The sequence below is a fragment of the Colletotrichum lupini genome, chromosome 2, assembly GCF_023278565.1.
Source record: "Colletotrichum lupini chromosome 2, complete sequence".
Lineage (NCBI taxonomy): Eukaryota > Fungi > Ascomycota > Sordariomycetes > Glomerellales > Glomerellaceae > Colletotrichum > Colletotrichum lupini.
This window is the reverse complement of record NC_064675.1, coordinates 6,809,437-6,832,899: the sequence shown is the minus strand read 5'-3', so window position 1 is coordinate 6,832,899 and position 23,463 is coordinate 6,809,437. Positions and strand designations below refer to the sequence as shown.

Here is a 23,463-nt window from a genome sequence, read left to right as displayed (position 1 = left end):
AACTCGCGAGTAATGTCGATAAATCTCGGGTCAAGAGCCTAGTGATGGGAAGGGAAATGGTCCATTGCTATCGGTTTAAATTGACCACTGCCCATGCTAGCTGCCTCGTTGCCCCATCCATTCCGTTGAGGGCAACGCATCCAAATGGTGAAGAGGTAGCCGCGGGAAGGATGACATTCGGCGTGTTGAAGTAGCCTGTAGGGTTGCAACGATCCAGCGACAAGGGTCACCCACTGCGCCGCTCTGCAAAGGGCGAATTGAGCCAATTCCATGACGATGAACTGAGGATTTTGCGGCAGTCATGCGGCTTATAGCACGTAATTGCAGATTGGCGGGTCTGAGCCTTCTACCCCCTTGTCGCCGGACGCCAAAACCCAGCAAAACGAGAAGACAGTCGTTGGCCAAGGATCACATGGTTGCCTGGGCTTCTTCCTTTGTTGAGTCGAGACGAGAGGGAGGCAGGCCTCAACATCAAAGCTGCATTATTGAATGAGACGGTTCGAAGTATGGTGGTGCGCCGAGCGTGTGGACTTGACCGATCGTCCCCGCCTTTGCTCTTTGGGTATTAATCGGTAGCTCAGTTTGATGCAGAGACTGAAAGAGTCAACACAGCAGAATGCAAACATGGCGTTGAAGAAAAGCGAGACCAAGCTGTTATTCTTGAAGCCAAAGAGGATACTGCCTGCTACTGCAGGTAGCTAGTCGCTGCTACCCTAGCGGCCGTGGAAGCCGCGCTTGTCGCCTCAAGATGGCTGTGCAGGAGAAACTGGACGTGTTCGGGATTGAAACATGAAGCCGGGATTTCACAGAGAATGGGTATACTCGCAAAGATTCAACAAAGAAGCTGGAAGAAGAACAGCATTACCGAGGCACAAGAAGTCCTGGGGCAGGTTGCCTTCCATCTGACCTGACCATTATCCCATAGCTTCCTTCCCCAGATGCTTTACCTTCCGGGCATGCCTTCCCGAATTTTGGACCCAACAGGAAGGATGGGTGGATAAATCACGTGCGCTAATCTTCTTCTGGAGTGCATAAGTACGTACTGACAGGGAACCTATGGAAGCCAACGGTCGATGCCCCACGCTGATCCCACTGTCATCGCGTCGCGTAAGACACCTTCCTTGAAGTCCCCGGTCGTAGTTTCCGCGCCAAACTTAATAGCTTGATCCTCTTACGTCAGCAGCACCGCCCGGATGGGAGCAGGAACGACAGTGGAGAGCACCCGCACCGCACCTGCACTCAACAGAGCAGAATCCAAAGGCCAAAGCTCCTCCCGCGACCGAAGCTGCCCAGCACCGCACGCCTCGTCTTCTTCTCATTTCACCTCAGAAAACGTCGCCGAGTCAATCACTCTGCCTTTAACACCGCGCAATTGGCTGCAACCTGTCCCCGTTCATCGTGCGCTCTTTTTTTGCGAATCAATTGGTTTTCCAATCCAGGAATCGTCATCGATATTGAACGATTTCGACTGGCGCAAGCCAAACGATCCACGCCATCCGAGCGCCCAAACGCCTCGCCCATCACCAGATATCATCTAGATTAGATTCCTCCATCATGGCTCGATTGGCTGAATCTCCTGCGCCGCCTAACGGCACTCAGTCGGTCAAGAAACCTCAGAGCACGAAGAACGGCGCATTCAACACCTTCCTCTCATCACCGGGCAAGCCCTCCGGCTCTCAGTCGCCGCACCCGAACAAGCGCATCAAGAGCCTCGCGCCCACTGGAACTCCCCGTTCGGATGCATCGCGATCCCGTTCGCCGCCTTCGCAAAACCCCTCCCCGCGCCTCCCCGTAAGCCCTTCGCCGCGCAAGGCTTTGAGCGATACCGCCGACGACGTGGATACTGCCGACCGTAGCACGCCTGCCGATACCGTTACTGCCGCTGCTCCTGCCGAGAACGATACCTCAGAGCCGACCTCGTCCACTGCCCCAGTTACTGCCATGGAGGCTACCCCTGACGCTGAAGCCTCCGGGTCTACACCGGAACCCAGTGCACCCCGGACTGGCGTTGTGTCCTCTGTTCGCAAGACATTTTCCAACGTGGTCAACAATATAACTGGACAGCGCACTGGTACTACAACTGTCACAACAACTTTTGAACAGACCATCGTGAGCCGCAAGCGCAGTAGAGAGCCGAATGTAGAGGAAAGCCCTGCTCCTGCTGATAAGGAGGCCGATCAAGAGATTGAGGCTGCGAATGGCACTGAAGGCAACACCACTATCCAGCTCGGAAACCAGTTTGAAGCCGAAGTAGAGGCCGAGGAGATTCGCGCAAAGAGCCCCGTCAAGGAGGCAGTGCAAGGTATGCTGTATGTCCTTTTTGACAGGGATCAAGGCTAATTGGCTGTAGTGGCTTCTCCTGCAGCAGAGGACGCCGAGATCAACGTTGCCACGTCCATTGATAACGCCGACACTGTTGAGGCTGCTCCTACGGAGAACTCGGCTACGAAAGCGGCGGGCGACGAGGACGTAGAGATGGACGACCCAAAGAACGGCATGTTCGTGTTTGACAAGATCCTTGGCCATCGCCGCGATCCTAACGACAAAACCCTTTTTCAAATGCACATCAACTGGAAGCGCGACGATCCCACGTGGGAGACTGAACAGACTATTCACGAGGATGCAGAGGAAGCACTGTTTGCGTACTGGAACAGCCTCAAGGGTGGCAGGCTAGGTGCCATGGCCGACAAGAATCTCTGGCACGCTCTCCGAGTAGAAAAGCACAAGCAGAAGCCTTCTGGCGCAGTCCAGCTCTACGTTTGCTGGATTGGTTCCCCTGAGCGATCATGGGAGCCTGAGTCGCAAGTCGAGGTGTATGCCCGACAGCACGTCGAGAACTATTGGAAGTCCAAGGGTGGACGCGAGAAGTGCATCAAAGCTGTGGCCATGCCTGTCAAGAAGGGACGCGGTCGACCTCGCAAGAACAATGCTGCCGAGTCAGATGTCGAGGTTGAGGTCTTGAAAGAAGTTTCAAGGGAGCCTAAGCCCAGAGGCAGACCCGGACGCAAGCAGAAGCGTGACGACACCGCGGCTGAAGAGTCGCAGCCTGAGAAGTCTGAAGAAGCATCGGCTGCAGAGGATAAGCCCGAGCTTGCGGCCAAGGAGCAGTCTGAAGCAGACGAAGAGCCCCCCAAGAAGCGTGCCCGCGGCCGTCCTCGCAAGGTTAACGCATGAAGTTGTGGCGACTTGGGCGAACCGGTGTAGTGACTTTGATGGCCGATCTTAGACATGATAAGCTCAATAGCATGATCGCGGTGAGAGCGACAGAGGCGAGACTTTTTGTCGAAAAAAGATGTCTGGAATAAGAGAGAGGTTTGCTGGGCAATTGCGAGGATTTATTATGTATTATACGCGGTTCCCATTTTGTGCTCGTAGCTATGACGGTTCTCAACAGGTATCAATAAGATGACTTGGCTTCAAATTACGCGTTGATTCGACGAGTTTTTTGCGACATGATATCTGGTGCTTGGCTAGGCGTGGGAGAGAAGACAAGATCCTCTTTAGAAACCGAGAATGGTTTTCCCAGCACATCAATGAGCATCAAACCATTACATGATAGTAGACGAGGATTGTTGGTTTGTTGCGCCGGCTGTTTCGACACACATCCAAGACATGGCCTCGTCTGAACCAATTAACCGCGCACCTGTTCTTCCGCAGCAATCGTGATCGCTTGAAGAAAACGGAAGCGTTACCTACTTACTTGGTTGTAGAGCGGACTGGGATGTACTCTTCTTGTGATTGTCATCGTTTTAGCGATTGAAAATCGGTTACTTGATCGTTTCACATCTATTTTGAAATCTGGTTTCCCGAGTGTTTTGTTTACTCAGTAGGTATCTTATATCTGACACACTCTTGATATACCCGTCCACTGAACACATTCTTTGAGAAGAAATTCCCAATTAATTGCCTTCCATCATCTCAATACTGGGAGAATCAAATGGGAGAGTGACATGGCCCACGTAACCCGTCGCAACTCATCAGACGTGCGTCAACGCGGCGAGAAGTTCTCTGCTAGGGATAACGATGGCATCAACGTCGTCAAGATGGCTGTTAAGGACACCGTCTCCAGATACTTGGTGATGGATGCTCATCTTCAAATTCGTTACAGAGCTTCCGCATTATTCGGCGTCGGCAGAAGTGGCCTTACTACCAGACGACTCATCCAGCCGTAGTACAAGACGAATAAATTTGAAAGAGAGAAGTGTCCACGGATGGGATAACGTTATAAACTGTGGAATATCATTATGAAATAGATTGAAAGAGATGACTCCTTTTTCCTATTTGCCCATCGTTGGCCAGTTGATATCACCCATAGGTACAACACACAATATCTCATTCCCCCCAAACAAAGCGGTATCATTGAAAGAAGGTGTTTGCCAAACCAAGCCCGAACCCGCACTGATTTCAATCCCTTAAAACTCCTGGTATTATAACACACACACGCCAGCAATCACACTCTGCGAGGCGACCCCTCATCATCTACTCAACGGCGCATAATCTGCAGGATTATAAGCATAAGCCTGCCCATACGCCGGATACGCCTGCGGTCCCTTGACCCTATGCTGTTGTTGCTGCTGCTGCGCCGCCTCCACCGCCTTGCCATGCGCATCCCCGCGGTGCTCCTCCTGCGTCTCCGGGTGCGTGGGCAACTCGGACGAGAACCCCTTGTGATCGAGCGCGGGGCTAGCGTACCCGCTACTCGCCTCGGACGACGCCATGCTCGTCGGCCGCGAGCTCTGTTGCGACGGGCTTGGTTGGCCCTGGGACCAGCGCCATGAGTTTGGGTCCGGTGAGAACTGCGATTGTTGCGACATGGAGTCGCGGTCACCGTTCTGTAGGCCCGGGGACGGCTGCGGGGGTTGCAGGTTGTTGGATGATTGCTGTGGGTGGTAGAAGTTTCCTGGGAGTTCGGCGATGAAGGATGTTTGAGGTGCGCTGTGCTGGGAGTAGAGCTCTGAGGGTTGGGTTTGGTGTGCGCCGTAGCTGCCCTGCGAGCCGGGGCGGAACTGTTGCATTGAAACCGGTCGTGGGACTTGGTAGGGTGTTGTGGGCGAATGCGATTCCGGTCTTGGGCTACCCTCGGGACGCTGGTTGAATAATGGGGAGTGCGCGCCGGACATGCCTGTGCTGGTGCGGTCGGCCGGGTTGATAGTCTTGAGCTTCCCGTCCGTAATCATGGCCTGCAACACGCCCGCGTCGAGTAGCTCCGCCTTCTTGATAATCCTTGAAACCATTTCCTTGCTTGCGGCCTTGAGCTGCGCCTTGACGAAGTTGACCATGGTGATGTTGCAGCGGATCTCGATATCCTCGCGCAGATACAGCCCGTCCGCGGGTACACCGAGGCCGGACATGCCGATCTCGGGCGGCTGGGGCGGTTCGAAGCCGGGCTGGTTGCCGTCGATTTTGTACTTGATCCGGATGTCGATGTTCATCGGGGCGTAGGTGTGCGTCTGAAGGCCCCAAGGCATATCGTGGAAGCAGCCGTTGAAGCTGATCTTGCCAGACCCCATCTTGCCGATACCCGGGATGTACTGGATGCGCTCGGTGATTTCATACCATGTCGAGTAGTACTCGTCGGAGGCGGCATCGCGGGGCGCCTTGATGGGCTTGTGATCGAGAACGAGGGGGTTGAGGGTGATGACCTCGGAATGGGAGTGGAGGATGTCGATGGCGAGCTGGCGGGGGATGAAGCCCGGGATTGGAGTGACGGTCGTGTAGACCTCTTTCTTGCGAAGCATCTGTGCGGTGAGTTTGTCGTCGCTCTCTTGGGTATCTCGAAGTTGTCGTCGGTTCGGAGGCGCGATGCGATGATGATACTATGGGTCGTGAGGATCAATGGTAGATGTTTGGTCGAAAAGCTGGCTTGCTTCTGTCAGACGGCCGGGGGGAACATGTGCCAAAAGAAAGCAGACGTAAAAGCTGACGACCCAAGCAACAAAAAGCTTCTTGGTGCTGACGGAGGTGCGCCGCGCGAAGGATGGTGGTCAAGAAGAAAGCCAACCTGGTTGAGGTAAAGCCAAGCCATGGCAGCGCAAGACCTCAGCCCCCCGGGCCGGGACCCTTCCACTCGCTAGCTCCGAGTTGAGAATGGATATTCGAAAAAGCATGGCTTGGGGGTGCTTGGTGCGCGGTGCTTGGTGGGAAACGCAAAACCACATGCATGTTGGCTGGGATGTGCTTGGATGCGTGGGATGGTCTGGTGGGCGTCTCACGTCATCTGGGCGTTGGGGGGAGAGCCGGAGAGGGGCAGAAGGGAGACCTCCAAGGGAGATGGGATCCACGGGTGCTGATGATCCGTCTCCGGCGCCACAGGTCATTGTGTTTTTGGGGGGGCATTTTAGGTGCCGCCCACGCCGTCCCATTGCTGAGACAGGGAATGCAGGCGGGCTCAATGAACTTTGGAAGCCTAAAGTTGGCACAGCCAGCGTTCTCAGGGAATCTCATGGAGGGAGAAGTCCGCTAAGCTTGAGCTAAGCGAGGCGAAGGATCACTAGAGCTGCCTTATTCATGCGTTCTGACCAATGAGAGACGTCGAATGTGGTCCGGAGCGAATGACTTCCGCTGCCGACTTAGGTAAGCATTTTCCACGATTACTCATCTCTGATTCGCTGCCGTACCTATCTCCTGCGTACCTCTCACCTCTCTCTCATGTTTTTGGCGGACGGGACCTCCCCACCAGCTTTCTCCGCCCTCCACTGTCGCCGTTCATCCGTCCTCTCACCCCGAGTTTCTAGCTGTCAGCATACACTGTACACCGTCAAACAAGAACGACAGGGTCTTCCGAGACATTCCCAAGAGCTGGTAGTGGCACAATGGCACCCAAGCTCCCCCTAGCTATCCACAGCCTTTCAGCTCTTTTTCCCGTTTGGCAGCTGGATACCACAACGTTGTCCCCTTGAAGCCATTCCCAGCTGGCAGCGACAAGAATTCAGCCCCTGATCTTCCACGATCTTCGCGTTTATCAGGAGTCTTTCAAGTCTTGGGGCGTCCCAGCTCAGGGTCTGAGACGGCGGCCATGTCCGCACACGACGGTAACGACCCAGCGAAATCGGGTCGTCTTCCTTCAGCGCCGTCGAAGCCACCTACCAACGCCAGGTTCCACCATCACGGCACCACTGACCGCCATCTTGAGTTTGGGCCGTTGAACTTTGGGACGGGCGGCGGGTGAGGCAGCGGGCGTTATCGCTGCGAACGAACGGCTGACGATTCTTGCTTTGTGCCATTTTCGATCTACAATGAGCTTGTCGATTTCTTCAGGAGCTTGGCTTCCTTGACGCGTCGCCGCCAGTCCAGGTTCAATGAATGTCTCACCTTCTCGACGCCGCTGACTACTGCATCTTGCAACGACGCTCAAGGCATAATCCTCACGAACTGTCACCCAAATGGCCGTGCTGGAATAATTCACGATGAGCAACAAAATCTGACTTCTGTGTTGTAGCCTATAGCAGATAATTCCTGATCGATGGTTCCCCGACCGCTTTCTGGGAGCATATCAGGGACAACGTTCGAGGCACACGGTCACATAAAACCATGTTTGGTCTCCTCTTTTCTCCCAAAAACACATTGTGAAGGGACAATAAAGTTCCGGATCGTCTCCTCAGTGGTATTTAGGCTTACCAAGAAGCGGCAAAGGATCGAGTCAACCTTGGTCATCGCCAAGCGGCGCTGCTGTTGAGGTCGCATCACAGCGGAGCAGCATTTGTCACCGAGCCAGCCCCTTTCGGGCAGCTGCATGCGACACCTTGTTCTACTGCACGAAGTATCCGTACGGGTATCCGTGCTGCAGTTGAGATTCGATATTTCTGGTGTCTCAATGCAACGCACCACATCTGCGCGTACGGAGCATCCTCACGGAGCAAGGCAGTACTCAGTAGTACGACCTCCCTCTCTCGGCCGAAGATGCAGCCTTTCACCACCAAAGCTGCAGAAGCCGTCCACGGCGCCAAGCTCTTTCAGGTCCCCCAATGCCACATGGCCAGTGTCATGTCTCAGAGGGCTTTTGGGTAGGTATCAGTACGGTGTGGGTGGCTGACCTGCAAGTTCCACCGAGGTTATTGTTTCACGCCTCGTCCACCAATCTGCAGCGTCTGCAGTGTCCAACTGCAGAGTAACCTCGGGATATCGACATGTTTTACCGCGGGTGGATTGCAGAGACGATCTACCAGCACGATTCAACCGACGGCAACATGAGTACCCGCGGCTATCATCTACTGCTCTAGTGCCTCTTGATCGAGTTGCAGGCACCCAATACTTCAATCCTATGGCGTCGCCCTTACAGATTCTCATGCATTCACTGCAACTTCCTGTGAAGCTGAACCAAAAGAACGTCAGAGTTTCCATGGCTGTGCCGGTAAAATGGTTTTCCGGCCTGCGCCTTTGCCATACAGCCGAATATGGGACGAACAGGATTGAAAGGAAATTGTCACATTGACTTTTGATGATCACCAACACTGGACGAACGTTCAGCCTAGGAGCACCATCTCCGTTCAGATGCTGATTCTCGTGGTGGCCTCTTGTCCTCTTCAAATTCGAACGTTTGATCTGCCGAACGTTGAGACCACACCTTGTGATCATCGAAGGGCTGAAAAGGAGCCTCTTTGAGTCTTAGACGCAAATATCTAAAACTAAGTTTGACCGGTGGGATAGTAGCCTATCTCGACCTGACGGATTGCCAGCCCTTTCGCTTCGAAGTTTCCACGTAACCAACACCAATGAGGGCGGTTGGCATAACACTAACTTCAACCCTTGACTCGCTCGAGGGCGCAAACGGCTCCCGTTCCGAATCTCTTTCCACAGAGCGACTCTGGTGCGGAAGGCTCGGTTTCTCGGAGAGCAAGGTCTTTCTTGAGGTGTGCTAGAGGCTCCGCATACGTTGCAGCATTGTGATGAATCTACAACTCTACATACGCGTACGCTGGCAGTTCCCGCTAGCATATCAACCTCACTTGCCGATCCCAGTTGCCGAAGACAAATTGCCCTAGCTTTCTTGGCACTGTTGACACCCCCCGAGATTGCAACTCAATAGGCCTCATTGGCTCTTCCGAACCACTCAAGCTGGGGTCTTAACCTGGGCACGTGGAGCCTCCGACAAGCCAAAGTGGATGTTTTCCCCAGGATTGCGGGGGCGGGCAGGGCGGAGAACCTGGGGGAATCGTCTCCAGGCGAAGTCATTTGGAAATCGAGACTCAGCAGGCAAACATTACTCGAGAATGAATGAGTTTTCAGGATATTTGTCTGTTTCCTCTCCGTGGTGTTCTCGTTGAGCTTCAAATGCTATCATGTTAATGCTATCAGAGCAGCGCTGATCTCCCGCGTCGACGCTGCAATGGTCGTGTCCCGGCATCTTTGATACAACCCAGTCCACAATTGGAGGAGAAAGTGACAATCTTCTCAGGAAACGATGCGGCCGATACAACCTCGATGATGGCGTATCCCTACCCCGCAGGCATTCCCACTTTGATGGAGCCCTAAACATGGAGGGTGCGGCAACGCCAAAGATGCAGCTCTGGTCCCCAATAGAGTGGTGCCCGGTAAATGCTTGGGATGCTTGGGGGTCGAGCTAGGGACATGGGTACGGCATTTTAACCAGGGTGTATTTGTTGCCAACGATGTATGAGGTACCGCTGGATTTAAATAGACGACCACGATCCTCTCCTCAGCCTGTATTGAGAATTCATCTTTCGAGTATCCAGTCTGACTTTGACGACTGTAAGCCAGTGTCTCAGAACGTACTCTGAGTTTCAACAGGAAAGCTTGGAATAATCGCTTTGAGGCTTCGTTACTTCGTCAACTCTCGAGTTGCAGAAGCCATTATCCGAACTATCCAACATCCCGACCTTCGCCATGTCTTCCACGGAGAAGGAGGTCCCCAAGGGCGCTCACGTCGAGGGCACCGAGGACCATGCCATCGGTCCTGCTCCTGTACATGATAGTATCCATAACGCAGCTGGAAGGGGCCAGCTTGCCACCGACAAGTGAGTAGCTTCACATTCACTCTCAGTGCCGCCGTCCACAGGACTGATCACGACTCGACAGATATGGACATGCTCTCGTCGAGTTCGACCCCGTAGCAGTACGAAAGCTGCGATGGAAGCTCGATTTGCACACCATTCCCACTGTCGCATTGTTGTATCTCTTCTGCTTCATCGACCGTGCCAACATTGGTAAGTGATATCATCAGACCCCACCTTACAGTTTCCCAGAGCCTTTGGATTTATTGACACCCCGTCCGCAGGTAACGCAAGAATCGCCGGCCTCGACAAGGACCTCGAACTCAAAGGCTACGACTACAACATGATCCTCTCCGTCTTCTACATCTCCTACATTCTCTTCGAGATCCCCGCCACAATCGCCTGCAAAGCAATGGGCCCCGGCTGGTTCCTCCCCATCACCACCCTTCTCTTCGGCATCGTCTCCATCTGCACTGCCTTCGTCCAGGACCGCGCCGCCATCTGCGGCGTCCGCTTCCTCCTCGGCATCTTCGAAGCCGGCATGCTCCCCGGCATCGCCTACTACCTCTCCAGATGGTACCAGCGCGCCGAGCTGACGTTCCGCCTATCCCTCTACATGGTCATGGCACCCCTCGCGGGAGCCTTCGGCGGCCTTCTCGCCTCCGCGATCCTTACGCTCGACTCCTTTGGCAGTCTGCACCGCTGGCGCATGATCTTCGCCATCGAGGGCATTGTCACCGTCGTACTAGCCATCATTTCCTTCTGGACCCTCACCGATAGGCCCGAGACGGCGAAGTGGTTGACGCAGGAGGAGAAGGACCTCTGCGTCGCCCGCGTGAAATCGGAACGCGTCGGTGCCACAGAAGTAATTGACAAGATTGACAAGACGAAACTCAAGCGCGGCATGCTCAACCCCGTCACCCTCGAGATCGCCATCATCTTCTTCTTCAACAACATCACCGTGCAGGGCCTGGCGTTCTTCCTCCCTACCATTGTGAGCAACATCTACCCGACCTTTTCGACGGTCCAGAAGCAGCTGTACAGCGTGCCGCCCTACGTTGTTGGCGCGTTCTTCACGGTTGCGTTCCCGGGTTTGAGTTGGTACCTTGATAGAAGACAAGTTCTCATCGCCATGAGCGCGCCGATGGTCATGGCGGGATACATCATGTTCCTCGCGTCCAAAGTGGCCCGCGTACGCTACGGGGCGACGTTCCTCATTGCCAGCTCGGCCATGGTTATGGGTCCCATGTCCAACGCCCACATCAGCGCCAACGTGGTCAGTGATACAGCGCGAAGCAGCGCCATCGGTCTCAACGTAAGTTTACAGCTTTTTCCTTCTTCATCCCATTCTACCAGTCATCATGAAGATACCGGAAGCTAACACTGAGAAATGCAGGTCATGTTCGGCAACGTCGGCGGTCTCGTCTCAACATGGTCCTACCTTTCCTGGGACGCGCCCGACTTCCACATTGGCAACGGTCTTAACCTCGGCGCGGCGAGCATGATTTTGATCGTGGCTACCTCGGCGTGGTTCTGGATGAAGTGGGATAACAAGCGCCGCGACGATCGTAGCATCGAGGAGGAGCTTGCTGGGTACACTGAGCAGGAGGTTCGGGATCTGGATTGGAAGCACCCTGCTTTCCGGTGGAGGACCTAGATTTCTTCGATGCGATGGGATAGGAGTCCCGCTTGTCGAGATGGATAGGGTATGGCTTGATTACTCCGCGGCTGGATATGTATCCGTAGAGGGAAGTCAGCTTTTGAAATGCTACATGAGTCATGATGATGAAAGGATTATTGCGCTTTGCTATGGCAATGTGACCAAGTAGCCTCAGCTTCTCCCTCCCCTTCAGCTTGTTGTCTTGACTTCCGAGCCTATAATCGTAGTTCTGAGAGACAGCTTGGGGTTTAGGGTATGATACGGCGAGATCGTTGGCCGATGGATTCTGCTCTTGTCCAGCTCTAGTCTTTGAGTTCTTGACTTCCTTACGCGTATCCTGTTCATCGAGAAAATTTGCTTTACCACCTGACCGAATGCTACCCTTCCGACGTGTGTACCAACGAAACGAGTTTGAGATGGTTTGGCGTTGAGACTAGGTATACTTGGCATTCCTTTGTACACAAGGACGACTGTAGGTGATTGCGTGAGGAAAAACGACCAAAGCATAACGCAGAAAATGCAAAAACAACGATGAGACGACCGATCGAGGAATCGAACTTGAATCCCGAAATAAAGAGGAGACTTCACTGCCTAATCAGGGCCTCTGCAGCCCGATTGACTCCTCGACTATACGGCCCAGGTACTTGTTGTTACGATCCGATGATGATTCATCAGTAATGAAGCCTCGCAGGCGGTCGCTAGGGGCCTAATGCCCGAGCGAGTATTGAAGTGCCACACACACACACACACACACACACACACACACAGAGGCACTACAAGTAGCTCGAAGTGCAACTTTAGGTCTTTAATAGGTTGAAGCGGTATGCGATAGGTGATGAGTAGAACCCCGATGGCGAGTTGATCGGAACGAAATCCACGTTATAGGGAATTATCCACGTGAAACACATGAGTAGGATGAATCACATCGACTCGCCGTAGTAGATCAGTCGCCTAAGCTCATACGTATCATAGTGTAACGCAAGATTGTCAACTAAGGTTTGATATGCCAGATTAAGCACCTTCCGCACAAACATATAGCCATAGTCAACGGCTCAAAGCATCCCATCGGTTGCTGAAGATACATACGCCCCTAGGTCTCTCTTTAGCGGCGTCGTAATTGACGCTGCCCCCTTGCGCCCGTACTATTCTAGTTGCCACGAGACGACGTCTGTACTTGCACAAGTACATAAGTACTACATATTTGTGCTCCCTTGAGGGTCCCTGATCTCAAGGAATCATGTCATTTTCAACGACATATATGCCTTCCGCTTACTTCAATGCTAAATACTATCTCTCAACTTGCTCTCGACCTCACTGTAATTGCAGAAAATAAGTCAAAGAGGCTGCTAAACGTGTACTTTCACCCGTGCTGAATACTCACATCTACTCACTGCCGGCATTCAGCACACAATTGGATACCAGGGCCTGAATTCAACAAACCGTACGCAATTATCTGCCTAATCCGAGAGTCTTCGCTGCTTATGAATACGCTATTCAAACCCTCTGTCTGTTGAATGCTTCCAAGGAAGACGTTCTTCAATCTTGTGCAGTCCTCACGTGTCGCGTGAATTATCATCTCATCATGCTGCTATGCTAGATAGCTTTATCCGGCATCACTTTCGTTACGAGGTGTATGGTAAATGTCATGAGTGGGCGATCATGTGGAAAAAAGACATTGGTTGTTCCACACTTGAATGAGCCGCACAGTGATTCGGCCGTTAATCGCAACGATGGAATGCCAAGGTGTCCGGTCCTCATCAACTCATCAATCAGGAGCTTTCCAACCATAGGCTTGGGACTCTCAGGGTTCGCTTGACTTGCCAGGCTGTGGTCGACGCACCTCGCAGTCGAAATTGACTTTGACAGAAACGTCTACTCAACCGGCATTGAAATCAGGACTACCCGTCTATCTTACTTCAGCATCGAATGGGCGACGCGCGGGACAGGCCGGACCTTCGCCAGGCACACGTCCACAGCACGCACCAACGCAGACTAACTGGCTCCGATCAAACGATGAGATCCCTGTCCCACATGGATTTGTGCCTGAGATACCCGAACTCCGAGCTCCCCGCTCCCCGCACCGCAGATGCACAGTCGCGGATCCGAAAGGGACCTGAGACTGGTAGCGATTGGCTTACATCCGGAACATCTTTCCTCTTCGCTTTATTGTCGGCGGACTTTTTGACGACCTTTTAGCCGTTGTTGATCTTATCTTGCGGCTGATTTCGAACGCATTTTCCATCCGAAATATCGGAAAGTCTGTCAACTTACTTGTTCGGAATGTGGGCTGTTCTCATTAGTTGGTTGAATCCCAGGCGTGTGGTCGCACCGTTGCTGTAAGATATGAAGAGAGAAATGAAGATGGATCTAGGACACGACTAGTTCAATCGACCTCTGACAGACTGAACTCTTCCCTTCGTGATGCTGAGCAATCCTAGCGTCAAGAGGTTTATCTCCCAGATCCCCTACGCTAACTCAGGGGGAATGCTCTACAACAGGGCCTTTAGGTTTGCCCCTAGCTGCACGTTCAGGACACCTCATTCAGGCTGCCCTGTCGAGTCGCATTTGACAAAGCCCCCGCTGGCTGGCGAGACCTCAGGCAACTGGATACTTCACACTCGAGACACCACTCTTGAAGACAACCTTTCCCTTTATGCAATCTTCAGACGAAAGGGCTGGGAAAGTGGCCTGTTGCTACCCTCCCTCCTGATTCCTCTGCATAGCCGTCATCGGGTGCGGAATCCCCACAAGCTTGAGCTTATTGTCGGAGCCCGTCGCCTCGTTTTCCTCGCTTGTCACTTTCATTCATCCAGCGGGTGGCCAGTCTCGTAGAGTTTGGCAAACCTGGATATCACTCACAATTTGTTTGGGCTTCCGTCTTAGCATTGTTTACCCGCCCTGACTGTGAACAGTGCTTTCGTCTCACAGGCCTCAATCCGGTCGAGGTGTGCTCACTTAGGTGTTCTGCTGTGCCATCGGTTGCAATGGTTCCGCCAGCGCTTTCACGTCAGCACAGCCCGGCCGAGTCAGGCATCACTTATGATGGGCTATAACGTAGCGCGAATGCCACCTCTAGAATCACGCGCGCTTACACTTGTCGCGTCTTTCTGTCATGCTGTTTCGTACCCGTGTCTCTGGTTCGACCGCTTGCAACTAGCTTGGCAATCGGGATCGGCCTGTTGCCAAGATGCGCCGAGAAAACTGTTCGCGCATCATGCTGGGCACGCAAATGCTGGGCACTTGAAGACATCATGGTTTCATTGGCGTGCGAAGGAACATAATATTCACTCTTTTAAGGAATACTTGACATATCTAAGCGATGCCCGTGTCAAGATGGCGTGATGGAACATGATGCACCAAGCAGAGCGTATATCCTGATCGGACAATCCCCGAATTGAAGATATTCTGCTCAATCATAGCGCGGAATGTATGTTAAGTAGCGTCCCTGGAAACAGGAGCGAACCTCACAAGAGCCCATGATGGCGCGCAGAAGATCCAGAGAACAGGCTTCATCCAGCAAACCCGACGGCGTAGGGGCATCTTGAACGGGAGCCAAATGAATGGGATAAGCCACGCGAAGGTTTGCTGAAATCCGAGGAAACGATTTCCCATGCGTCCCGTGTGGGAGGCCGAGGAGAAGTTGCGAGGTGGGCGCGAATCGGAGGGGGCAACAACCGAATTCCAAGGCCCGCTAGAGTGCTTCACAAGTCGCTCCGAGCACACATGTTAGGCAACTGAACGAGGGGACTATACTTGGCACTAACACGGCCTGTGACAATGGCTGGCCTTTTTCAGTTGTCCGTGTGCTGTAGAAGCTGGACCAAGTAAACCAGGATGCGAACCCCATTGTCTTATCTTTTCGAGTGCGAAAGAGACAGGGAGCGCTGCACGAAACGAATTAGACCGCCGACCTGCAGTTCTTGAGGACGGGTGTCTGAACTGCCATCCGTTCCTTTTTGGACAGGATGGTGCCACCATTTGGACGTCCATTTGTGTGTAACATTTCTTAATGACGGGAGATGACTAACCCAAAGCTTAGCCTGTTGTAGCTGCGGACAAGTCCTTTAAGCTTCTCGGGAGCATGGCTGTTTTGAGTAAGGAGATTTTTGGGCAGAAGAAACGTCCATCAGACGAGTCATGGATGTAGCCATGTTGCAAGCCGGCACGAGTAACCATGTGGCCAAAGATGCCCCAAGAAGACGGTAGAAAAAGGGATCAAAAGACCAGGCGAGGCGGGAAAGGATGGCCACCATTTCCAAAGAGAGTTCGAGGTCCGAGACGTGAGGTTGTGACGTCTGGTAGGGTGCCGTCGGCGGCTCTGTTCAAGCAAACCGTGGCCCCTCAACATGTTCGGACTCCCTTCTCTGCCCTACTGAGTCGCGGCCAGGGGAAGGGGGAAGGGATGAGCTGCCGACAGGGAGAACCCGAAGACGTGATTCGTGGGCTGTGTGGCTACTCTGATACCCTGCACCTCAATGCATCGTCTGTGCAGATGGACAATCAGGGAAATCCTTTCTTCGTCCCAACGTTATCAAGGTTCGAAACAAGCAGCACAGCGACTCGGCGACCGCCCCAAAACACTCTAGAAAGTCTATCATCCGGAAGTTTCAACCTCCATTGCTGGCCCGCCTTCGTACTTCCTGTTGGACAGCCCCCAGGGGGGCGGCCTCATCTCATGATTTTGCTTCGTGAAGTTGAGGCCGGCTTAGATAGTGTGCGTCTCGCCGTTTAGACTTATAAGACCAGATGCCCGCCCGGCCTTTTCTCAAGTTATTCCTTGCCTCTACACTGGATCTGGATTCGGACAATAGGACAACATCGTCAACTGCAGCAAACGGTCATTACTCGCCCTCGGACAGGCTCCACCAACTCTAATTCAACTATATACAATCTTTATCGAATAATCTTAAATCACCACCAACCGTCACAATGAAGGCCTACGCTGTTGTCCTGTCCCTCGCCACCCTGGCCGTTGCCCAGATGAACGGAGGAGCCGCCCCCGTTCCCCCTCCCGCCCCGGCGGCCGGAGACACCCCCGCGTGCGCCGAGGCGAAGATTCTGGCTGGTGGCATCGCCTTGAACATCGAGGTCCAGCAACAGGAGGTTAATGGTGTCAACGCCGTTATGCAGGCTCTTCAGGCCAACCCTCCCAATCCCCAGCAGTTCCAGACCGCCAAGTCCAACCTCCTGTCTTTCGTCAGCGACGGTATCCAGGTCAGACAGGCCAACCAGCTTATCGCTCCCTCTGGCAATATGGCCACCCAGGGACTCGCTGTTGTAAGTGACTGGAACCCCTTTCAACCTATGAATACCCGTATTAACCTGAAGCCAAGGTCGCCAACGCCCAGCTCTCTGAGTTGCAAAAGGTTGCTGGTCTTACCGGCAACCCCGCACAAGATATGCCCGTCGTCCAGTCACTTATGATGGATTTCTCTGGCGGTATCAAGAAGAACATGGAGAACCAGCAAATGGTATGTACTTTCAATCTCACACAGTTTTGAATAATTACGCTGACCCACTACTTCAGGCCGTACAAGGCGCTTGCTAGAGAACTCCATTTCAATTGGTCGATATACTGGGAAGCGATGGTGCACGGGAGACGACTTATGGGCAACGGCGTTTAGCGGCTTTGTCCAAATTACTTTTTAATCATTCAAATCATGAGAGCTGGGCGGTTGGGGCTTGGGCGATGTTGATCCTCGCCAGGCCTTCATTCGGAACGAGTTTGCCTCTTACTAGGTTTACTTGAATACCAGTCATCCGACAACTTTCTTAGTTGCACATCTTTCAGCCGGTTCCAGGCCGTTGTTTCTCTTTGAATAAGACCACTTGCTGATGGGCATGGATAACATGGTCTCACAATGCTTGATTGTGATTGAGTCGCCGCAACTGCGCGATCATGCGAATCTCCAACGATATCATCTGGTTCGAATACTACCGGCATTGCATCGAAATTTGACCTTTTGGATCTTGGAACAATGATAAATCCAGCGTACATTATGATGGCTGTAGTATCCTTTCCCGTGCAGAGAAGGAAGACAGAATGCAGAACCCATGAACAACGCAGACTGTCACTTACATAATTACTAAACCAATTATTACTACCCGCACAGATTGTTTTTCTAACGAGTCAAGGTTCCACGGGCCTTATGACTTGAGGCAATAGAGCCTACAGAAATCTGTCCTTCAGACAGGTCTCCATCGCTTCGAAGCCGACGTCTCTCCTGCTCGTCCATTCTCATCGTAGGATACAGTGACTACGTCGGTACGGACAATCCTTCCATCTTCAGGCTTACTAGATTGACTGCCAATAGACGTAGCTGTTTGAGCTCGCGATCTACCTTCTCCGAAAACGATGTTCTCTTGACTTTCCCCTTCAACAATGGTGAATCCGAGATCATCTCTGGGCTTTGGTTTCGCCTTGCGTTGGCCTAGCTCATATTCGTAGTTTCCGTACACGCGTGATGGCCGATAATTACTCGGTGCTGATCCCGTGTTATTGTCGGAGGATTTTGCCGTTGGCCTGGATGCTCTTGCGGAAGAGAAGGGATTGCGTTTGAGGATCAGCTCTAGGAGCGGATGCAAGACAGGGATGGAGCTTGCTATTATGATGGTGCTGCCTTCGATCCTGTAAACTCTAGTTAGAAGGGTTTGATCACCGCCACGGGCTGCGACTCTGCACAGCCGAGACGCCGACTGCGACTTACACTGTCCAAACTACTAGGTCAGGTGTCTCGTCTATTGGAAAGGAGGAACTTCAGTTAGCAAAATGGTACCCTGGACATCTGAATGGTGGGTACAGGTCTTACACGAGTAGTCTTCACTCGCGAGCAAAGGGAGGCGTGTCGTCTTATAGATGGCGACAATGCCTGAACTGTGGCAGGATATCGTCAATCAGAAGTTAAGAGTGGACGGTTACCGATTGACATTGCTTACATTGCGCCAATGCCAAGAGCGCTGGACAGTGCAATCTTTTTCTTTATCGGCATTTGAAGGTGGTATAGAATGATGGACGGGTACACAGCTAGGTAGACGTCAACGAAGGCCGAAAATGCTGTACTTCTAGTCAGTTCGAGACCAATAATGCCATCCCTAACGACTTACTGCCTGCATAAATCGAGAAGTTGATTAGAATGTCCGGACTGAAACAGGTTCCCTGGATGGAAAAGTCCCACAATGAGCTTGCTGGTGTGCATCGCCCTATCAGAAGTCCAACAGTCACGAAAAGTGTCAACTGGCACCATATTCCCATCCACCACAGGAACCACTTATGGTATACGCCAGGGTTCATTAGTCGTATCAAAAGTGATACTACTGCCAGCTTAGGTAGGCCGAAAGACATGATGCCGGGGCATTGGGCAGCAGTCGTCCACAACATGCCATCTTGTTGTTGCTCCAGAGTGAGCAGCTCTAGGTGTTTGCCAATACCAGAGTATACTGCAAGTGTCGAGAGCGAAGTGGAAATGTAGCCGCACACCTGCTACTGTCAGGAATCGTCCCAAACGGCGGTGTGAAGAGAATTATAGAATATACCAGCCCTGCAATGACAAAATAATCATCGCTGTGGAATTTTCTCATGATCTTCCACCTGACTAATACTCTGCCAAGGACAAATAATGTGCTCAGAGCGGTGAAGATCCAGCAAACTGTAATGATGCCCGGGCCTTTGTCCTCGGCCTTCCAAGCCTCGGAACCCTTTTCTGGACTCGACATGGTGGGTTGTATTCCGGCAGTGTGCGGTGGAGATGTCGGCGCATACTAGATAAAGAACATGGGAAACGAGCACGAACCATGGAACACAAGTGTGTCTCAAATATTTGGAAAGAAGATTGCGGGATTGCTTCAGTTTATCACGAGGAACTTCCTACGGTGGCGTATCTAGAGCCTGGCTGCGAGAACAGCTCCTATTCCCCCTTGCAATGGATCGATTTACTCTCCGCGTCACATCGCAAACATGATAGAACTTGAAGGGCCACTAAACACCAGTTCCAGATCTAAGAGGAAGGGACGGATGTTGATTGCCGCCATGGTCTTGCAAGGGACGACTTAAGGGTATTTGAATTGCGAGTGAAAGGTAATGGTGTTGGATGATGACCGGCGATTGGAGAGAATTTCCAGCCCCTGCTTGATATGCCTTCAGTTTCCATGCTTCACATTCATCTTCATTGTTGAATGTAGTCTACTAGTCCATATTCGGCCGGGTCATCAGCCCGAGCAAACCAACGCGATTGGCAAACTGCCTGAAAAGATCAAGTGCATGCCATAAAGGATTTTGGCAGGGGTAGATGGCAAACATCATGGATATCCAAATCAACCCTTTCAAATCGCCAAAAATGCGAACATTTCACTCGGCTTGTCAAAGAATAACCTTAAACCCTGTACATATTTGCTAACCGAGCATCGGGGTGAGTTCTGGTGGCAACCTGTTCCTGGGTAAACAGGGGCCACAAGACAGAAGTGTTGGTAAGGGCATATGAGTGGAAGAGCTCATGTCTTTGCCGACTACTCGGAGTATGGTAATACATAATTCCCAGTAGTAGCTTCTAAATAGTAGTTTTATCTCGAAAAGCCCGAAATTACATTCTTAGACCATCCTAAGTACGTCCAGGAGGATCCAGGCTACATCAGAGGTGTTCCAGTACGCAGCTAGCTCGGAGAAAATACCCCATGCAGAAGCCATGGGGATGAAATGAATAGATAGGGAGAAGTAAATTATGTTGGATAGTGCCGCAAATTTATTTTTTTCTTCCCATAGATACATTATGTGTAGGGAAATGAGGAAGTAGAAGAAGGAACAGACGGACGATGAGAAGGTGAGTCGAGTCGCATCCTGGACTGCAGGAACAGGCCCGCCCGTCAATGAAAATTGGCAATGTTAGGCAGTATCTTAACCCGGATTGGCCTCATGCGCAACATAAACTGCCTGGCCCCTGACTGATCAAAAGCTGCAGCCAAGATCGCTCAAAACCAACCGGATGCCCACCCCTAAGCCGATTTCTTTTATTCTCTCTACCACTATGCAGTGATATGAGAGCCGTTAAACTGCAACCAATGCATATTGGTGTCTTTCATTACCAGCATTGGAAGATACTGCGTTGCTACTGGGCATGTTGGCCTAAACAAATGATGTATGTTTGCTTGCTCAAAGACCACGGGCCTGGTGCCCAGCTTACCCGACCCAACGGGATATGTTCCCCCTCGGGATATTACGTGGACTATGCAGGCACAGCGAACTTTTCTTCGAGTCAAAAAATCTTGTTCATACCAGTTGTAGTACAAAAACAAGTCTTTGTGCGGGGTTTCGTTGCTCTTGGATCTCCATTGGGCCCATCATCGAGCTTGGTCCTTGAAAGCGTACAAGACGATAAGGGCACTATTTAGACCATTTTGATTTGTGATATCTTCCATCTTTCTGAACTGATAGTATGAGTGAATTCGATGAGTTTGCAAGTCAATCAGCGGGCGTGTGACCCACCTCCAAAGGTTTATGGCGTGATTGCACTGATCGCTTGGATTCAACAAGAATTGAAGTATATGCCGTCACCAATCAGCTTCACAGGTTGCGAAATTATGATGACTTTACCAACGCGCAGAGGTTAAAGGATCAAGGCGCATAGATTCAATGTTTGTTTCGTAGCATGTTAGAAAGATGTGAACGGGGTTTCGTCATAAACTTCGCCGCAGGCTTAAATGCCAACATCGCTAGTCGAGAGGTTTGCCCTACGGAATGAATTGCCGAGAGGATCAATTCCATATACCGAGAGTTTTGAGGTCTCATTTTGTTGAAATATCTCGATATTATCAAGCATTGCTGCCTTACCTTATCCACGTTCTGACTGATGCTGGATGAAAGGCTTCTCACGTCGTGGTGGACATAACAACCATGTGTAGGGGAAGCGTGGGCAGCGCTTCTTAGGGACTTCACCGAGCACCTTGAAGTCAATGGAAACCGTTCACATGCTGCGACATCATGAGCGCCCCAGGAGTATTCTCCCACCTCAAGATAGCTAGTATCACTCATTCAATCGCATCGAGACCAGTATTCCAGATTCGACTAGGGACCAGGATGTCTTCCCCGTAAACTTGCCATAACTCTCTCGATAATCGCCAACCCATAACTGATCAGACTCTCTCAAGATGTTGATAATTCACATTCTTCTGCTCGCCGAACTGGTGGAACTAGACATGCTCATGAGTCGTTGGTGAATGCCAAGATCACCAACTTTCGGACTTAAGAATAGAAACGCCGCTGGCAAAAGGGGACGTCGAACCCCACTTTTGCTGAAGAATCAATCCATCAGCGACCCCTCAGATCATGCTGTGTTTGTGCCGGAATCCACCTCGAAGATGCCGCACAAGAGGAGTAGAACAGGGTGCCTCACATGCCGGTAAGATCCCTTATCCTCCGACGATGGAATCTTGGTACTAAGTTCAATGACAGAGATGAGGGCTACAAATGCGACGAAGCAAAGCCTCATTGCGGCCGCTGTGTCCGCTTGGGCAAGACATGCAAGGGGTACGGGCTAAGAGTGAGATGGAAGTCAGCCGACGACCCCAAAGACAGCGGAAGAGTTACAAAGAAGAAAGGTCCAAAGTCCAAGGGCAGTATTGGACCTCGGAAGGCCACACCGCCTTCAAGCGATGAGCAGCCCGCCACGCCTAGCTCCAGCTCGATGACGGCGACGTCGACATCGAGCCCAGACAGTCTCATCCGGAATCCGTCATATCTATCGCCAGATGTCTCCCCAATGAACCGCTACTTGCTGCATCATTGGAATGGGTCACTAGCGAGTGTCATATCGATGGCATCCGGTGTGCAGAACCCGTTCCTCGTCCACCTCACGCCCATGATGCTCCGCTCCACAGCTCTGCTCTTCTCAATCTCCTCCATGGCGGCGGGCCACCTCGCCATCCTCCGGAATGACAGTAACCTCAAAACGCTATCTTCACGCCTTATGCTCGTCGCCTTGTCATCCTTACGAGAATCAATTCAGGCCGAGAACCCGGAGCTCTCGCTGGCGACCATCCTGATGCTCCAGATTTCGGACCGCCTCTTCAATACCGACAGCCAAATCGATCATCTGGCTGGAGCCAAAGCCGTCATCATGCACTCGGGAGGACCCGCGAACTGGAATACTTCGAGCGCCCGGTTTCTGCTCAGCCTCTGCTTCTACCACGACGTCATGTCATCCATTTCTCGCGCATCGAAGCCGCTGTTGAGCATGACGAATGTCGCGCCTCTGGAAGGCTTGCATAGTCTGGCCAAGCTTACTTCAGTCGTCTCCATCGTCAGTACCATCAGCAAAATGCAAGGGCAATCCGGCGAAGCGCACCAGCAGAGGGGTTACGTCATCAAAAGAAACCTATTGGAATTCAGCTTCTCTGAGGAAGGGGATCCTGATATTGAGCACACGATCCAAGCCTACAAACACGCGGCGATTGTTTACCTTTATCGAGTCTGGGACGACGGAGAATCGTCGACCAAGCCATACTACGCAGAGCAGTGCATCTACCACCTATTGAAAGTGCCTATCACATCATCCTTCGTCTCTGCTCATGCGTGGCCTCTATGGACTGGCGGCTGCGAATCTGTCGAGGCCCACCTACGTCAAATGGTTCTTGTCAGGATCAGGGAGATGTATCAAAATCGGCAACTGCCTTCCCTCCGACGCGTGCAAGAAGACATGGAAGAAGTGTGGCAGGTCAAGGATGCACAGAGGCTGCAGTTTGGAACGGAAAATGTTGATTGCTGCAAGATGATTCTGCATACCCGTCATCGAGAGGCAGACTTGGTCTAGAATTGCCTACGACTAATTATGTGCTTCTTACCCCCTGGCTCAAAAACCCATGCGC

General features: G+C 52.1%; 10 protein-coding genes across 10 annotated transcripts; 7 read left to right on the top strand and 3 right to left on the bottom strand.

Moving 5' to 3' along the window:
* Positions 1–38: 38 nt before the first annotated feature.
* Positions 39–626, bottom strand: CLUP02_04396 (uncharacterized protein; the record flags this gene model as incomplete). Its single annotated transcript, XM_049283409.1, has 3 exons — positions 39–281; positions 318–477; positions 532–626. 3 exons carry the CDS (start codon positions 624–626, stop codon positions 39–41), a joined length of 498 nt encoding a protein of 165 aa, XP_049140552.1.
* A 567-nt stretch (positions 627–1,193) lies between these two features.
* On the top strand, positions 1,194–3,174 carry CLUP02_04395 (uncharacterized protein; the record flags this gene model as incomplete). Its single annotated transcript, XM_049283408.1, has 3 exons — positions 1,194–1,398; positions 1,544–2,302; positions 2,366–3,174. 3 exons carry the CDS (start codon positions 1,194–1,196, stop codon positions 3,172–3,174), a joined length of 1,773 nt encoding a protein of 590 aa, XP_049140551.1.
* Positions 3,175–4,475: 1,301 nt separating this feature from the next.
* Positions 4,476–5,738, bottom strand: CLUP02_04394 (uncharacterized protein; the record flags this gene model as incomplete). The annotated part of the gene is made up of 1 exon (XM_049283407.1): positions 4,476–5,738. One exon carries the CDS (start codon positions 5,736–5,738, stop codon positions 4,476–4,478), a length of 1,263 nt encoding a protein of 420 aa, XP_049140550.1.
* A 783-nt stretch (positions 5,739–6,521) lies between these two features.
* Positions 6,522–8,007, top strand: CLUP02_04393 (uncharacterized protein; the record flags this gene model as incomplete). The annotated part of the gene is made up of 3 exons (XM_049283406.1): positions 6,522–6,573; positions 6,873–7,164; positions 7,689–8,007. 3 exons carry the CDS (start codon positions 6,522–6,524, stop codon positions 8,005–8,007), a joined length of 663 nt encoding a protein of 220 aa, XP_049140549.1.
* A 1,836-nt stretch (positions 8,008–9,843) lies between these two features.
* On the top strand, positions 9,844–11,607 carry CLUP02_04392 (major facilitator superfamily transporter; the record flags this gene model as incomplete). The annotated part of the gene is made up of 4 exons (XM_049283405.1): positions 9,844–9,974; positions 10,036–10,163; positions 10,235–11,265; positions 11,347–11,607. The coding sequence occupies 4 exons, from the start codon at positions 9,844–9,846 to the stop codon at positions 11,605–11,607; spliced, it is 1,551 nt and encodes a 516-aa protein (XP_049140548.1).
* Positions 11,608–13,890: 2,283 nt separating this feature from the next.
* Positions 13,891–14,442, top strand: CLUP02_04391 (uncharacterized protein; the record flags this gene model as incomplete). The annotated part of the gene is made up of 2 exons (XM_049283404.1): positions 13,891–13,946; positions 14,109–14,442. 2 exons carry the CDS (start codon positions 13,891–13,893, stop codon positions 14,440–14,442), a joined length of 390 nt encoding a protein of 129 aa, XP_049140547.1.
* A 1,133-nt stretch (positions 14,443–15,575) lies between these two features.
* CLUP02_04390 (uncharacterized protein) lies at positions 15,576–16,514 on the top strand (the record flags this gene model as incomplete). Its single annotated transcript, XM_049283403.1, has 5 exons — positions 15,576–15,602; positions 15,650–15,704; positions 15,758–15,812; positions 15,913–16,324; positions 16,422–16,514. 5 exons carry the CDS (start codon positions 15,576–15,578, stop codon positions 16,512–16,514), a joined length of 642 nt encoding a protein of 213 aa, XP_049140546.1.
* Positions 16,515–16,539: 25 nt separating this feature from the next.
* Positions 16,540–17,158, top strand: CLUP02_04389 (uncharacterized protein; the record flags this gene model as incomplete). Its single annotated transcript, XM_049283402.1, has 3 exons — positions 16,540–16,887; positions 16,944–17,081; positions 17,138–17,158. 3 exons carry the CDS (start codon positions 16,540–16,542, stop codon positions 17,156–17,158), a joined length of 507 nt encoding a protein of 168 aa, XP_049140545.1.
* Positions 17,159–17,796: 638 nt separating this feature from the next.
* CLUP02_04388 (uncharacterized protein) lies at positions 17,797–19,323 on the bottom strand (the record flags this gene model as incomplete). The annotated part of the gene is made up of 6 exons (XM_049283401.1): positions 17,797–18,238; positions 18,318–18,348; positions 18,420–18,484; positions 18,547–18,664; positions 18,715–19,087; positions 19,144–19,323. The coding sequence occupies 6 exons, from the start codon at positions 19,321–19,323 to the stop codon at positions 17,797–17,799; spliced, it is 1,209 nt and encodes a 402-aa protein (XP_049140544.1).
* A 2,424-nt stretch (positions 19,324–21,747) lies between these two features.
* Positions 21,748–23,408, top strand: CLUP02_04387 (uncharacterized protein; the record flags this gene model as incomplete). Its single annotated transcript, XM_049283400.1, has 3 exons — positions 21,748–21,812; positions 21,912–21,998; positions 22,052–23,408. The coding sequence occupies 3 exons, from the start codon at positions 21,748–21,750 to the stop codon at positions 23,406–23,408; spliced, it is 1,509 nt and encodes a 502-aa protein (XP_049140543.1).
* Positions 23,409–23,463: the final 55 nt, after the last annotated feature.